The sequence below is a fragment of the Bos mutus genome, chromosome 26 (assembly GCF_027580195.1).
Source record: "Bos mutus isolate GX-2022 chromosome 26, NWIPB_WYAK_1.1, whole genome shotgun sequence".
In the NCBI taxonomy this organism is placed as follows: Eukaryota; Metazoa; Chordata; class Mammalia; order Artiodactyla; family Bovidae; genus Bos; species Bos mutus.
In genome coordinates this window covers 33865506-33882349 of record NC_091642.1, presented here as the reverse complement: position 1 = coordinate 33882349, position 16844 = coordinate 33865506, and the positions used below count along the sequence as shown (strand labels likewise).

The 16844-nt window shown below is 43.3% G+C and overlaps 1 protein-coding gene across 2 annotated transcripts in view; it reads right to left on the bottom strand.

Annotated features, from left to right (window-relative positions):
* TLL2 (tolloid like 2) overlaps positions 1 to 16844 on the bottom strand; it is a 145309-nt gene that overhangs the window by 44953 nt on the left and 83512 nt on the right. For both annotated transcript variants that reach the window (XR_011462779.1, XM_005898846.2), the window contains exons 5-8: positions 16424 to 16541; positions 10734 to 10912; positions 9712 to 9817; positions 1058 to 1182 (exon numbers count right to left, since the gene is read on the bottom strand). Coding sequence is in view for 1 of the 2 variants with exons in the window: in XM_005898846.2 (XP_005898908.2) it covers positions 1058 to 1182; positions 9712 to 9817; positions 10734 to 10912; positions 16424 to 16541 (528 nt within the window). In the remaining variant the exon portion in view is untranslated. The remainder of the gene's footprint in view (positions 1 to 1057; positions 1183 to 9711; positions 9818 to 10733; positions 10913 to 16423; positions 16542 to 16844) is intronic.

Sequence of the window (16844 nt, the reverse complement as noted above, 5' to 3'; positions counted from 1 at the left end):
GGAGGGGAGCAGCGCCAGCACGGCCGTCCTACGGGGACCGAGCACGGTTGTGGCTTTATGAGTAAGTGCATCCTGCCGGCAGTGTGGTTAAAAAAAAAAGTGATGGGCCAATTTTCTAAGATTGCCCCTATATCAAATATTCTGTCCTATGATCATATGCAGGTCTGGTCTAAGAGTTTGGAAAAGATAACCAGACCTTTTGGAAGTGGAATTTCCTTTTTCCTCTCCAAGCCACCAAACTGCCTTTTCTCCTATCACTGGTGAAAACGTGCCTGCTGTAAAGTAGTACTTTCCACTGAAGCTCAGCAACTTAAAGGGACTGACGTGAGTTTCTCCTAGGGTGGCAAGCGGGTGGGGGGGCGGGAGGTGATGATGCTGAAGCCGATGAGATGGAAGCAAAGAGGGCAAACTCAAGGGGCGGGGCTTCTGAACAGGAAGAGAAACAGACATCTGGTGGGATCCAGTGTCCTGTCCAGCCTCCAAGGGCAGAATATTGGCCACTGTCCAGCACCTTGGATGGTTAGGAGAGCCCGAGATCACAGAAGTGACTTCATTTACCGCACGGAGATACCCTCTGCCTTCCAGTGTTTGGGAAGCTGGCTTCCACCCTTCCAAAAACATGCTCCCTCACTCTGCCTTTCTACAAAACCCTGGGTTATTGTTTTATTAAACCCACTCCCCTACTCCCTTAGCAAGGAGAGCACTTTCCCCCTGTGGCACGCACACCATGTTGGACCCCCATTCACTGTCGTTCCACTACGACTTCTTCCTCTTCTGACCATCAGGGCTTTGCCAGAGAGTTCCAAAGCTTCCCACAAGTTAAGTTGTGGCCTCTAAGAGCCACCATCTGCTTCATTGCCTGCAACCACTCCACCGGTTGGACTTTCTGCACTGTCTACCACCTCCTAACAGCAGCACACTGGGAATGACACCTGCCCAGGGAGAGACTCTTCACATTCCCCGAGGTGTCTTCCCAGCCCCGGGGATGCTGGCAAACAGTGGTTGAGAGGTCTCTGTGGTGCTCCGGAGGCCCTGGAACCCAGTGATTTACAGTTACCTGGGCATCTGTACAGCTTCCTGGCTTGAGCTATGTCTCCCTGACTGAGCCGCACGCGCTGGCCGATGGTTGGCCTGACACCGTTGTCATCTCGTCGGGGGAGGATGGTGTCCAAGAAAACTCCTCTACAGGAAGAAAGGAGAGAGGGAGAAAGGAGAATGAAAAGTCAAGGCTGCCAGGCTGTCCGTGTGGGGGTTTAGAGTCTTCCTGTCCTTGTCCACACCCCATGCACATTCCTACCCCCTGGCCTGCCCACCCCTGGTGGTGTGACTCACGGGGCTGCCTTGCCTGTCACTGGCATGTTAGCATTCCATTTCCTCAGCTGCCAGCTCCCTTTCCAATGGGAAAATGACTCTGCCAAGTTTAAAAATATGCCCTAGCCCAGTGGCCCTGAGGGCTTCCTTACCGAAGTGTCCTGAGCATCTCCACATATTCCCGGACAGGTCCAGGCCCCAGGGTCCCCCCGCCCACCCCCACTGCACAGTTGCATGGAGCACCATTCAGAGATGACCGTGTGAGTGGCGCCCTCTGGAGTTGTGCAACGGGCAGCTCCCAATGTGGATAGGTCTTGGAGAGGCTCCAGAGAGAGCTTGGGAACCAGTACAGTGAGAGGTTCTCAGGGAGGGGCTGGTCAGCAAGAGCTGGTTGATGGGTTGGTGAAAGAAGGCGTTCAGGGTTTGGGGGCCTTGCTGGCAGGAGGGATAATCAGATGGAAAATGGGCTGAATACAGAGGACAGGAGGTAGTCAAGAGAGCTCTGGCCTAGAGACCTCTGTCTAAGGCCTGACTGCCACCTGGTGAGCTCAGACTAGTCCCTTCCCTCTCTGAGCCTCAGTTCGCCCTTCTGGATGGTGAGAGGTTGGTTTAGATGGTCGTGGCAGCCTCTTTGAACTTAACCATCTCGCTCTGCTCCAGTGGGAATGAAATCAAGAGAAGCAAAGCAGACAAAAGCCCACTAGGCTGCCTGGCTGACACTGGCTCTCTCCACATCTCCCAGTCATGGGAGTGGTTAACCCCTTGCCTGACCCTCCCACTCTGCTTCCAGACCCTGATCAGGGACCTCTCCTGAAGGGCAGGGCCTTCTCCAGTTACCACCCTGTTCCTTTCCATCCCTTCTTAACCAAAAATCTGGAAAGAATCATCACCATACTAAGTCCGGCTGCCTACTGCTCCTTTAGTCCTCAATCCAATTGTGGTCTGACTACCCCAGCAATGGTCACCAGTCACCAGCCAGTGACCAAACAAGTTGGGTGAACCCTTGTCAATGCTCAGCGGCTCTCTCTGCGGCATGGTCACCTTTGCCGGGCCCTCCCCTCTCGGACTCTCCTCTCCCTGGTTCCCCAGACACAGCTCTCTCAAGTTAGGATCTATTTCTCCTGCCTCCTGGAAATGCTATTTCTAGAATTCTGCCCTCTCCTTCTTCTCTCCTCTCTACTGCTCCGCTCCACCTGCTCTCTGGGTTTTAACCAACACCTATAGTGTTAGTCGCTCAGTCATGTCTGACTTTTTGCAACTCCATGGATTGTAGTCCACCAGTCTCTGTCCATGGAATTTTCCAGGCAAGAATACTGGAGTGGGTTGCCATTTCTTTTTTCCAGGGGATCTTCCCGACCCAGGGATCAAACCCAGGTCTCTCACAACACAGGCAGATTCTTTACTGTCTAAGCCACCAGGGAACACCTATAGGCTGACAGCTAATTCTCTGATTCCAGCTCTAGAACCATCTGCTAAGAGACATGTCTAGTGACCCCTCCACTGCACTGTCCTATGGAGTTCTTAAATCCAATTCATTCAAAACCTAATGCACTCCATTTTTCTGCTCTTTCCATGAACCTGAGACTGAATTTGAAGGTGCCCTTGGCTTTGTCTTCTCCTTTTCACTCCCTTGTTGAAACCAGGAACCAGGGCCTGTCTGTAGCACCCTTTATCCATCCCTTGAATCTATGCCGTCCTCCTCATTCCAGACTACTGCCTTAGCTATCAGCATTCCCTTCCTCAACTTTTTCCAGTAGTCACCCCACTGTAGGCTCAGCCACTCTTCTCTCCCCACCCAGTGCAGCAATGTGATCATCCTGAATATAAGGGCATGCGTGTGCCCGCTCCGCTTGGAGGCCTTCACCCACTTCCAACCATCACCTGAAGCTCCAGACCCAGGGCTCACTGGCTTCAGCCTTCCTCTCCTGACTCTTCCACCTTTACCATAAACAACTTCATCCTCCTTCTTGCCCCAAACATGCCCTTAAGCAAGCTGTCCTCTGCCAAGGCTGCCCACCACCCATCTTCTTGACCACTACCAAACTCTTGTTCATATCTTCAAAACTCTGTCAGATGGCTATCCCTTTTAGAAGTTCTGTCCCTCCCATCCTGAGTGAGTCGTTCCCTCCTCTGGGCCTTTCTTGTCTAATTTGATATGATTCTTCTTATCAAACTGTATTATCTTTTGGGATTGATGATAATTATCTTCTGTGCTAAACAGTAAGTTCCTCCAGCAGAGAGACCAGGTCCTTCATCTCTGCCCTCAGGGGAAATATAGCAGAGCAGACCTCAACAAAGGCTTCTTGAATTAAATCCCACAGCCAAGACAGGACACTGGCATCAAAAGGTTTTGCAAAACAGCTATTTAGACTCAAAAGGGAATGCAAAAAATGCTTGTTACCTAGTTATTAGCTGCTCTCTCCTTTCTCTTCTCTCTCACTTTCAAATGTTTCCTTTTCCCTAAGGTCAGCATTACCTTCGAAAATATTTATTAGCCCCTGTTTCTTCCTTTTTGTTTTTGTGTATACTTCCTTTTTTTTCTAAATCAGATTTCAAGCTCCCTTTCTTTTCACTGGGAATCAGATTGTCTGCCGATGTCTGTTTCACGAGCGCTTGCCCCAACATTTCACCACCTGGCCTGTCTCTCACTATTGCTTCGTCTCTGGGTCCTTTAGAGACACTTTTGTGGAATCCCTGGTCTCCCTCACTGACCTCGCCGGTTTCACCAACAGTGAAACCACAAAGGCTGACTACATAAAATTCTAAATCCAATCACCTATGAATCTAAAAGTGGGTGCTTCTGCTCCAATATAAAACGTTTTCACTTGTAGTTGTTGTCTTGATTCCCCTGGAGAAAGACATTTTGCTGCACAAAATGCAGGGCTCTGTATAATCTCTTGGCAACTCAGACTAACTGACACTGTGGAAACTCACACGGTGCAGGCGACTCGGCCAGCAGCCTGCTGTGAGGGCAGTGTGCGCTCACACACGCTGTCCATTCATGGGAACTGCCTACGTGCCAGGACCTGGCTGAACCCTTTAAACGCACCATCTCATTTAATCATCGTAACACCCGAAGAAGCAGGTGCTGTTGTTATGCGGGGTCCTCTCTACAGGTGAGAATACCAACCTGCAGAGCCTCAGAGACTCACCCGAGTATAAAGCTAGTGATGGGGAGCCAACCCTGGACCCGAACGCAGGCAGGCCTGGACACCCCTCCTGACATCGTCCTCTCTCCAGCCAGTGTTTCCCACCACCCAAGAAACAGATCTTAAGGTGCGTTAGATGCCCGATAAAGTTAGGAAGTGTGGAGACTTCAAAAACCAAAGCAGCAGGAACAACCACGGCTCACAGTCAGATGGCTCTGCAGGCTGAGGGCCCCTTCCCACCTCCCCCCAAGCACATCCTGGGGCGGGCAGCACTGCGGTGGGCTCCGGAAGATGTTTACCACAAGAGACGTCCCTGTGTAAACTGCTGCAGTCACATCCCCCCTTTTATGTAGGACAACCCTTAGCATTGACACTCTGCTAAACTAAGAACAGCTTTGGCAGATGCCCTTAGGGTATAAAACTGTCAGCTCAGAGTTCTCCAAACAAAGACGCTCCTGTACCAGAGAACTGTCTCCTCATCTCCTGGACTCTTGCCCACGAAAACCTCCAAAGATATCACTCCCCACAGCCTCGGTCCAACCAAGGGGAGGAGGCAAGAACTGCAATAAACTAGAGGGAATGAAGTTGGAAGCAGACAGCTCAGTTGTAAAGACACACGAAGACTGAGTTTCCCAACAGCAAGAATAGCATTTGCCCCAGAGATGAGCGAATGTTCTGTAGGCATTTTCTGCTCTTTGGCAGAATCAAAGATGATGGGCAGGCTAGATCCAGGGGACACCTGATCAAGAGTAATGACAGAGGGTTAAGAAGCAGGGGGTGGGGAATTTAACAAAAAGTAGACCAGGAAAGACCCCCAGTTAAAGACTCCATTGATAAATATCCCCATTGAACAAAGTAGTTTTCTGAAAATCCATAAAGAAAATTAGCATAGACGACACAGCAACAAAATAGATTTGCTGGGACCATTCTCAGTTCTGGGGCAGGGTGTGAAGGTAACTACAGTGGATTGTTAAAATAACAAATTGTGCCTCCTAACAGCCATATCTCTTGGCAGTGTGAAGTTGCAAGTACTCCCATTAGGAGTAGGATGTCTTTCATCATCACTTGAATCCGGGCTAGACTTGTGCCTTGCTCTGGTCAATAAAATGTGACAGAGGTAATGTCATGCACATTCTAAAGCCTGGGTCTTGGGAGTTTTAATGGTTATTGCTGTGGCAGCAATCCCAGGCAAGCCCAGCAAGGAATGAATCAGGATGACCCACACAGTGTCATAAAAAAAAATAAGCTGTTATAAACTGCCAAGTTTGGGGGTAGATGGTGCTGTGACAGGGTTTCCCAGGTGGCACTAGTGGTAAAGAACCTGTCTGCCAGTGCAGAAGAAGGAAGAGACTTGGGTTCAGTCCCTGGGTCGGGAAGAGTCCCGGAGGAGGGCATGGCAACTCACTCCAATATTCTTGCCTGAAGCCATGGACAGAGAAGCCTGGCAGGCTATGGTCCATAGGTTTGCAAAAAGTTGGACACAACTGAAGGGACTTAGCATGTATGCAAGGTACAGTGACAAGAGGTAACATCATGGCAACAGGAGGGGTGGGCTTCCCTGCTGGGTTAGAAATAAGAAAAAAAAGACAGAATTTTTTTTTCTGAAAAGACAAGAAAAGAAATGTTGGTGCCAGAAGAGAAGATTTGTCTGCATTCTTGCCATGGGCTCTAGTTACAGAACTTTGCATAGTAACTGGTACATTGCAGGCATGGGGAAGGCAATTAAGCTTCTATAACCCATTAGTAGTAATCTATCTGAAATTTCCTACATAATAGAAATGTGTAGATTCTTCTTAATGAAGTGACCGTGGTATCTGTATATGGGAAGAATTGTAGTGAGATGATGGACATTTATTCCCTCACCTAGTCCCCAGCACTACAGATTTCCTGTCTCCTTGGACTCATTCATTAATTTGTTCATTTGACAAATATTTATTGAACTCTGTGTCAGGCACTGTCTTGAGTGCTGGGGAGTAGAAGAGAACGAGGTGGTCTCTATCCATAAAGACCTCAGTTCAGTGAGGGAGAGAGGAATACAACAGATAAATATTTTTTTGATGTGGATTATTTTGAAAGTCTTTATTGAATTTGTTTTGATGCTGTTTCTGTTTTATGCTTTGGTTTTCTAGCCATGAGGCATGTGGGATCCTTGTTTCCCAACCAAGGATCAAATCTGCACCTTCTGTATCGGAAGGTGAAGTCTTAACCAGTGGACCACCAGGGAAGTCCCAACAGATAAATAATAATAAATTTATATGAATAATTAATAGATAAGTTATAAAGCAATATGAAGAGTTTTGGCATCTATAAAAACAAGACCCAAGGTACAAGGACATGGAACAATGGATTGGTTCCAAATTGGGAAAGGAGAAAATCAAGGCTGTATATTGTCACCCTGCTTGTTTAACTTATATGCAGAGTACATCATGTGAAATGCTGAGCTGGATGAAGCACAAGCTGGAATCAAGATTGCCAGAATAAATATCAATAACCTCAGACATGCAGATGACACCACCCTTATGGCAGAAAGTGAAGAAGAACTAAAGAACCTCTTGATGAAAGTGAAAGAGGAGAGTGAAAAAGCTGGTTTAAAACTCAACATTCAAAAACTGAAGATCATGGCATCCAGTTCCATCATTTCATGGCAATAGATGGGGAAACAATGGAAACAGTGAGATATTTTATTTTTGGGGGGCTCCAAAATCACTGCAGATGGTGACCACAGCCATGAAATTAAAAGACGCTTGCTTCTTGGAAGAAAAGCTATGACCAACCTAGACAGTGTATTAAAAGGTAGAGACAAAAAATAAAATAAAATAAATAAAAGGTAGAGACATTACTTTGCCAACAAAGGTCCATCTAGTCAAAGCAATCATTTTTCCAGTAGTCATGTATGGATGTGAGAGTTGAACCATAAAGAAAGCTGAATGCCAAAGAACTAATGCTTTTGAACTGTGGTGTTGGAGAAGACTCTTGCGAGTCCCTTGGACTGCAAGAAGAACAAACCAGTCAATCTTAAAGGAAATCAACCCTGAAGATTCATGGGAAGGACTGATGCTGAAGCTTCAATACTTTGGCCACCTGATGCCAAGAGCTGACTCATTGGAAAAGACCCTGATGCTGGGGAAGATTGAAGGCAGGAGGAGAAAGGCATGACAGAGGACAAGATGGATGGATGGGATCACTAACTCAATGGACATGAGTTTGAGCAAGCTCCAGGAGATGGTGAAGGACAGGGAAGCCTAGCATGCTTCAGTCCATGGGGCCGCAAAGAGTAGGACATGACTGAGCAACTCAACAACAACAACAAGGTACAAGCTTCTCACTTGGACCAACTTGACCTTGATTCCCTGAAAAAATCAATACTTTGACTCCACTTAGCAACCCCCAGAGCTAATGAGGTGCAAGTTGGCTATTCCCTGCACCACTTCCCAACCCTGTGAGTTGGTCCCATCCCCACATCCAAGCATCCCACCTCCAACATCTGCAGAGGGGGCACTCATCCTGCCTCTCAGACCCCCAGGTTAGGTCCTTCAAAGTCTCCATTTCCCAGTGTGGAAGAGGAAGCCTCAGATTCCCATATGGCAATGTGTGAGATCAATGTGTCAATCCTTCACCCATTCTGGTTAATAAATTACAACATGAAATGTTAGAGCTGGAAGGGCTCAGAAAACATCTGCTCCAACTCTCTCATGAGGGAACTGAGGCCCAGGAAGGTAGAGATCTGATCCCACACAAAGCTGCCCCTAATTACTATCTATACCTCCTTCAACAGCAAGGTGCATGGGTGAACGAGGGCTAGAATTCAGCCTTCGACTCTCAGGTCAGTGGTCTCTTCATTACATCATATTGCCTTTTGTATCTTCTGATAAAGAGCCAGAAGAAGAGTAAAGAGAACTGGGTAGGTCACTCCCATCCCAGGTGTTCCAAGATGCTGACAAACTCCACCCATTAAAGCACTGGAGAGCTCCTGCCTGAGTGCAGGATGCCGATCATAACTAACTCAGTTGTGTGGCCAGAGGACCAGTGCCCCTTGGAACTTGGGATGCTGAGATGTAGAGGACGTCACCCATGGTAGTATTACCTTATCGACAGGATAGTTTCAGAAGCTGTACCCAGGGCCAAGCAGCCTGGGTAAACAGTGTCCTTTCCACTCCCAAGATCTGTGTGTCTCTTGAACCAATGGTTTCCTTTGATCTTGATGGACATAGAGACTCATGAAATGAACTGTTTCCCTCTTTGCTATGACCTGCTAGGAAGCATGGGGCAGGATTTGCTGCCAACCCTAACAAAGGGTACATGACTTTGTGGCATATATTCTGAATACCAAATAGATTCCAAGCTTCAACTTAGCTGTCTACCCTTATTTTTTCCCTCTTCACATCTCCAAGTCTCCTCACGTAATTTTTTTTTCTTGTCTATATTGGGAATCACCTTAAATCTTATTTAATGATTCAATAAATAAATAAAAAGCTGATTTTAGGCTGAAACTAGGGGGAAAAAAATGCCAAGACAGAAAAATAACTCGAGTGGAAAGATCTACAAAACTGGGATGAGCAGTGAAACACTTCTCTATACAAAATACTTACATGATAAGGGTAAAGTAATACGGTAATACAGAAGCAAGGGTAATATGCAAAATACTTAATACTGGGCCCAGCACAGCCTGAGCTCATCAAAACCGATCTTGCTGAGGCCAGCCATAAATAACTGGCCTGCCCAGGCTTGAGGACACCAGCTACCATCAAGTGTGGCCAGCAGGCAGGAGACCTGGATTTTTGTTCTTATTCCAACCTCTGCTACCTGTGAGCCCCCCAACTGGCTAGAGCCCCACTTTCTCCTAAAATGAACCCCTGATTTACCACCCTCCCAACTCTGACACGGTCTAGCTTCCAATAAACCACACCTCTTCTAGGAGACCTGGTTGGATGTACTTTAGAAGAGGAAATTTTATACAGAGCCTCTAAGTTATGATTCCAGCCAACCCCTCAATAATTTCCCTTTTCCAGTTTGCTGCTGTGACATGAGGGCATGATGAAACGCCAGCTTCACTATGGGATTCAATCTTATTAGCAGGAACCTGATTAGATTATATTTCACTGCAGCCCAGAGGCCACCGTATTTCAAGGACAGACATGCCAACTGTGCTAGGAACATGCAGAGACCTGCTCTCCGCAGACCTCCTGGAATCCGACCCCCGCCTGCGGCAGGCACAGTACAACACAGATGAGGCGTAACCATAGATTCCGACCTTGAGAAGGTGTTCCGGGCGTAGTGCATGATGCTGTCAAAGTCGTACATCTCTCCCAGAGAGCTCACTTCCCCAGCTTCCATTTTTAAGAAATTATACTCCTGACCTGTGACACAACACTCTGTTAACGTCTTTGAAAACCAAGGCAGGCACCTGAAAGGAGGCAGAGGAGGGGAGAAGGAGGGCCCATAGCGACTTCCGAGAGCTCTGTCAGTCAGTCAAATGACAGGCTTGGTGGTGGTTCTTCTTGTTGTTTTTGACAGATTAGAAATTTGAAACTTAGAACAGCTCTATGTGGTCCCAACCCCACCACCCAACACCCCTCCCAAAATGCCTCTCAAAATTAAAGTAAGTTAATAGGTTAGTTATGGGAAAAAATTGCCTTTAAATCTCTAGTCTTGTTATTGAAGGAACAAAGAAAAGAAATCCAATATTTAGGTTCAATCTCAAATTCACTATTCAGACTCTTGAAAGCATTTTTAAGGCAAATATATTATTCAATCAGTGACTTTCATGTTCATTATGAATTTCTGTATAAAACTGCTTAACACGGGGAGGTATTTTTAAGAAATCTAGACACTTTATCTGCCTTGGGATAGGCAGAAATACGGTTTTTCATGTACTTGTGTCCTAATTATATTTCAGTTTCAAAAATATGTGTTGCCTACATCAGCAAAAATGAGTCTTCGAAAAGCAACTGGGAGAATTCTTTTTTTGGATGAGTAGCTTTGATGCTGCAACAGTGTTCTGGTCGATTCTGTTCCTGTTAGGAAATGGAGTTGGAGTTCACTGTCCTTTACAACATGGAATCATTTTGCTTCTGCTCTAATCTGAAAGCTCTAGCAGATGACCTCCCAAGAAGGACCACACATGGATGAAGGACAAAGTGCTGGTGACAAAGGCCTCCATGCTTACAAATGAGTGTCGGTCTGCCCCCCAGCAACCCCTCTGTTTCCTCCCTCCTGACCCCATGATGCTACCTGCCTGACCGCTGGCTTCTAGGCTCCATACAGACTCCTTACCTGGCTGGATGTTTTCTCTGATGATGGTTACATGCTGGTCTCTGTCTGGCCGGGTGTGTTCATGCCAGAACCCAACCACATGGCCCAGCTCGTGGGCCACAATGCCAAACTTGTCACAGTTTTTTCCAATGGATATGGCCTGTGGGCCTCCACCTCGGCGCCCAACATAGGAACAACAGCTGGACAATTGCAGAAATACCCAGGTCAGCAGATCAGGGAATGAAGCTTGAAAACAATCTCATTGTCCAACTTCCCTCCCAAGGCAGGAATTCCCTCCAAAAATGGCTCTTGACCTTTTTGGTGGCCTGGAGAATCCTTAGAAAGATACAGCCTCTCCTCCAGGAAAAAAGTACATACCTTCCCCCACCCTTTTACCCCTAAGTCTCTGATGACAAGGAAGAGACAAAGGAAGGAGCCCCTGAGTTTCTGTAAAGCATGAGTCTTTTTGCTATTATCAGAGGAGCCTTAGAGATGACTTCCCTTCTGGGCACAATTATTTTTTAAAATATATATTCATTGTTCCTAATATAGAAAGCTGTAAAAAGTAAATTAAAATGGCCCATAATCCCACCACTCAGATAACTTCTATAAAATGTTTTAAAAATACATGCCCATGTCACAAAAGATTTAAGTACAGTATTAAGGTTCCAAAGATAACTATTGTTGACAGCTTCTTGAATTCTAGTCCAAAAAATGTAATACATCTGTATATACACATATAATTTTAATTACAAAATACATCATGTACATTGTCCTTCATCTTGCCTGTTTTCCTCCTTAATTCATAGATATTTTCATAACAGTAAATGTTAACCTAATTTTTTTCAAAGCGACATAGTATTAAAATTTATTTAATCAGTCTCTTACTAACACACATTTAGACTGACTTCAGTTTTTTCTATTGAACCGAAGCCTCAGGAAAGAGGGAGACAAACAACAAAATACAAAACAAAGAAACCATTGAGGTCTTACTTGCTTTTGGTAGGGTAAATTCCAAGCAATGGAATAAATGGATAAAAGGATATGTACATTTGATATTTTGATAGATACTATCAAATTGCAATCCCAAAATGTTGTGTCTTTTTATATGTCCATTAATAGTATGTTAAATAGCCCTATTTCCCCACAACCGGGCCAGCCCTGGTTTTGCCAAACTACTTTTGCCAATTTGATAGATGAAAAGTGGTATTTCACTGAAGTTGGATAGTTTTCCATGTTTTATGTGATATTTATATTTTTTCTTTTCAACTATGAGATCACATGTCCCCCCAGTTGGGGAGCGGGGAGGGTTGTCCATCTTTTTATTACTGATTTGGTAAGAACCAGTCCATTCTGAAGGAGATCAGCCCTGGGATTTCTTTGGAAGGAATGATGCTAAAGCTGAAACTCCAGTACTTTGGCCACCTCATGCGAAGAGTTGACTCATTGGAAAAGACTCTGATGTTGGTAGGGATTGGGGGCAGGAGGAAAAGGGGACGACAGAGGATGAGATGGCTGGATGGCATCACCAACTCGATGGATGTGAGTTTGAATGAACTCCGGGAGTTGGTGATGGACAGGGAGGCCTGGCGTGCTGTGATTCATGGGGTCGCAAAGAGTCGGACATGACTGAGCGACTGAACTGAACTGAACTGAACTGAAGAACCTTTTGAAAATTAGGGGGTTAAATCTTTGACTATTAAATGCATTACAAATGTTTTCCTCCCTTTGTTATTTCTGTTTTAGCCATATAAAGTTTTAAAATTTTAATGCGATGTCTTTATTTTCTTATGTGTTATTTAGAAAGGCCATCTACACTGCAAGATTATAATTAATATGCAATCTTGCTTCTTTCTAGTACATTTCACATTTCTTTTTCTTTTTTTTTTTTTCTTTTAAAAATCCTTACATCTTTGGACTTCCCTGGTGGCTCAGTAGTAAAGAATCAGGAGCCATGGATTCAGTCCCTGGTCTGGGAAGATCCCACATGCCGTGGAGCAACTAAGCCTGTGCGCCACAACTATTGAGCTTGTGCTGTAGAGAGTGAGAGCTGTGGCTACTGAGCCTATGTGCCTAGAGCCAGTGCTCGGCAACCAGAGGAGCCACTGCAACGAGGAGCCTGTGCACCGCAACTAGAGAGCAGCCCCTGCTTGCTGCAACCAAGAAAAGGCTGCACAGCAATGGAGACCCAGCAAAGCCAAAAACAAATACATAAGTAAAATGTTTAAAATGCCTACATCTTTGATCTGGCCAAAATCATTTTTGGTATGTGAAGTGTGGTAGTATCCCAGCTTTATTTTCTTTAAAATGAGCTACTGAATTATTCCAATATTCACATATCCCTGACTAATCCATCTTTCTCTCATTTAAAATGCTACCTAAATTAGTGTATAAACATATTCATTTTAAGCTCTTTCGTTCCATATATCTATTTTTTTCTTGAGTTCCAAATGGTTTTCATTATTATCTTCATTTGCATTTTTAAAATAATTGTATTTATCTATCTTTGGCTCTGTTGGGTCTACGTTGCTGCACGGGCTTCTTTCTAACTGTGGTATGTGGGCTTCTCGTTGTGGTAGCTTCTCTTGTGGTTCCCAGGCTCTAGAGCACAGCTCAGTTGTACACTGGCTTAGCTGCTCTGTGGCATGTGGGGTCTTGTCAGGGATCGAACCCATGTCTCCTGCATTGGCAGACAGATTCTTTACCACTGAGCCACCAGGGAAGCCCTTCATTTGCATTTTGATATCACATATGTTGGGACAGAATATCAGACCTCTTCTCCTCCCCTACCTCTGTCTCTATCACTGCTGTTTGTTCTGTTATTTCTACATGAAAAACTCTAATATCATTTGTTCAAGCTCTTAAAATATATGTACATACACACCCACAAATACATATATGAAGTTGCTGTTTAAATCAGAATGGCATGAATTTATAGGTTATTTTAGGAAGTCCTGACATCTTTACTATGTTGGGCATTTCCATACGAGGAAACAGTATGTATTTCCATTTTTACTTCTTTTTTAAAAGTTTCCTTAGAATTTTGTTGTTTTCTTCCTATATGGCTGGCATATTTTTGCATTTTTGTTATGGTTTATTCTTAGATATATTATCTACTATGTTTCTACTAAAGTTGTGATGTCCCCCATTATGAAAGTATTACTTTATCAAATTATTTCATTAAGGCAAAAGTTATTTCCTGTTGATTAATTTTGTAGTCAGTTACCTTAATAGAGTCTCCTTTTGTTTCTGACAGTTTTCCTATTGATTTTCTGGGTTTTTTCACCACGTGTCACATTAACTTCAAACAATACTTGTTCTTGCCAATATTCATTGTGTTTGTCTTTCTTGTGTCAAATTACATTAGCTAGTATTTCCAGAAAAAAAAAAAATGAAATAACTGTGGTGATCATAAATATCTTTTGTTACTGATTCTAATAGAAATGCTTCTAGAATTATTATTGATAAACATGATGTGGGCTTTGAGGATATATATATATATTTGATTTGTGTGTGTTATGTTAATGTGTATATGTGTGTGTGTTAAGTCAAGGATCTATCATGAAGGTATTGAAATGTGCAGATGTCTTTTTAGCATCTATTGAGACACGAATATGGCTTCTCTCCTCTGAGCTATCAATATGTTGAATCATGCAGATAGATTTCTTAATGTTGAACTACTCCTGTATTCCTTAGATAAACCTTTTTGGCAGGCCACTCTTCTATTCTTTTACTGCTGTGTTCTATGTGCCAACATTTTAGTTAGGGTTTTGCATGGCTATTCATAAGTTAGATGAGTTTATAATTTTCTCTTTTTTAGTGCCATCTTTTTCATTTTGAGGTAGCAACACCGTGATAGTTTATTAAAAGTAAATTGAAAGAATGTGTTTTTCTATGCTCTAAAAAACTTAAATAGTACCAGAATAATCTGTTTCTTGAAGTTTTGAAAGAATTCATCTGTGAAACTCTAGGTTGGTGGTATGGAGGAGAAAGTTTTTCCATCAATTTTCCAGTTTCTTTCAAAGTTACTGGTCTGTGCCAGTCCTTTATATCTACCTTGAAGTCAATCACATCATCCAGGTTTCAACACTTCTTTCCCGAAGAGTTTATACAGCTCTTTTTTATGATGCTGCTGACTCTGTGGTTATGTCTCCCTTTTGCATGCCTGATTTTGTATGTTTCGGCACTGCCACCTTTTTCTCTTAGACTAACAAGTAATTAGTTTATCTATAATTTATCGTTTGTTTATTCAAAGAAGTCACTCTCCAATTTATCAGTTCTATAATGTATTACCTTGTCCATTTTCTTGCTCTCTTGAAGTTTACTTTGTTGTGGTGGAGGGTTTTATGTATTCATTTGTTTTGCTAACTTCTTCAAATTGAATATTTCACTGTCATTCGTAATTCTCAGATTTGTAGCTCTCTTCAATTTTGAACTGTGGGGCTTTTGCTATCTAGATGTCTTATAATTTTAATCCTGATTTCTTTAAAATCTAAGAGTTGTAAAAAAAGGGAGGGGAGAGAGGTCTTAACAGGTAATGCAGGAGTATTTATTCTATTTTTGTTGTTGTTATTATGTCCAGTTTCATTGGTTTACAATCAGAGAATATTTTATTTTGGACTTTTAGAATACAATGAGGTGTTCTTAATACTTAGTAAATGAACCATGTCTATAAATGTCTAAGAGGCATTTTTAAAATGTGTTACAGGTTATAGAATCTGGTGGACCCACAGGTTCAACTCTATTAATTACATTTTTTCCAGTCCTCTACAAATCTCTACTTATTTTTTGGTTAACTTGACATTGATCTACTTGGGTTGACAGCAATGAAATAAAATCTTCTGCCGTTGGTATTTCTGTTGATTTCCCCTTGAAACCCTCGGGGCTTGTTTTATGACTCTTAATGCTATGCTATTTTGTGCATAAAGATTTATGACTGTTATATTCTCACCGTAGCTTGTACTCTTTCTCATTATAAAGTGTCTCACTTTTTTTTTTTTGCACTTTCTTACTTTAAAAATTAATTGAAGAAAAAACAAAAAAGTGTTGTCTACAACTAGAATTGTGATCTCAGCTTTATTTTTGTTAGTATTTGCCTGTATGCCTTCTTACCTTTTACTTTTAAACATTTCTGGATCATTTTCTTCAGTAGTCCTCTCACATATATAGCATGTAGTTGGGTTTAAGATTTTGAACTAATATGAGAACGTTTTCCTTTCAGGAAAATACACCACAGTTATATTTATTGGCATAACAGATAAGTTTAGTTATAATCCAATCATCTTATTATTTATTATGTTTTCTGCAGGAAGTCTGTAAGCCCATGGAGCTCACAAAATTATATACAGAATTTTGCATAAATGTACATCCATCCAGAGGGAGCACATAGCTCCATCAGATTCTCAGTGGGATCACCGGCCCCAAGTTGGTTCAGAATCACTTCTCTGTATGAAACATTCCCAATTCCTTCAGCTTGCTCCCATGACAGGAAATACAGACACCTTGTCATTCTGGAGTCTTCCTCTTGACCTACCTACTTTGTCCCTGGACTGTGAGTTCGTTGAGGGCAAGAAGAGTTTCTGACAAATTCTGGACTCCTATATATTATAGCATATTAGAACACATATTGTTTTAGAGAAAAAATTCAAGGCTCCTGGGCCATCTGACTTGTCTGCCTCAATCTCCATTGAGGTGAACTCACTTTGACTTACCCACACGTTCTGTAACTGAACACAATGAAGCTTTCTTCATCTGTCCTCTCTATAAAGGTCACGCAGGTGTGCTTCTCCCAGTGTCTCATGGCCTGCTTAAAAATGGCCCTCTGGCTTCCTGAAACGACAGGACAGGTGCTCATCAACTCACTCGTGGGTCCATAGCTTCCTTAGATGTTCTAGAGCATGCTGGTTCATTAACAAAAGTTGTTCCAATGATCAAAAAAAAAAAAAAGCTTGTTTCAGTGACCCAGAATTAAAGTGAACCAGGACTAAGGATTTCCCTGGCTAAGAATACAATATAACTTTCCCAAATAACCAAAACTTAGAGAGTAGGAGTTTTTTAATTGGAACAGAGGGTAAAAATAGATTTTCAAATGTCCCCAGCCTCCCAACTTTTCCTTTGCATTGAAAGTACTTT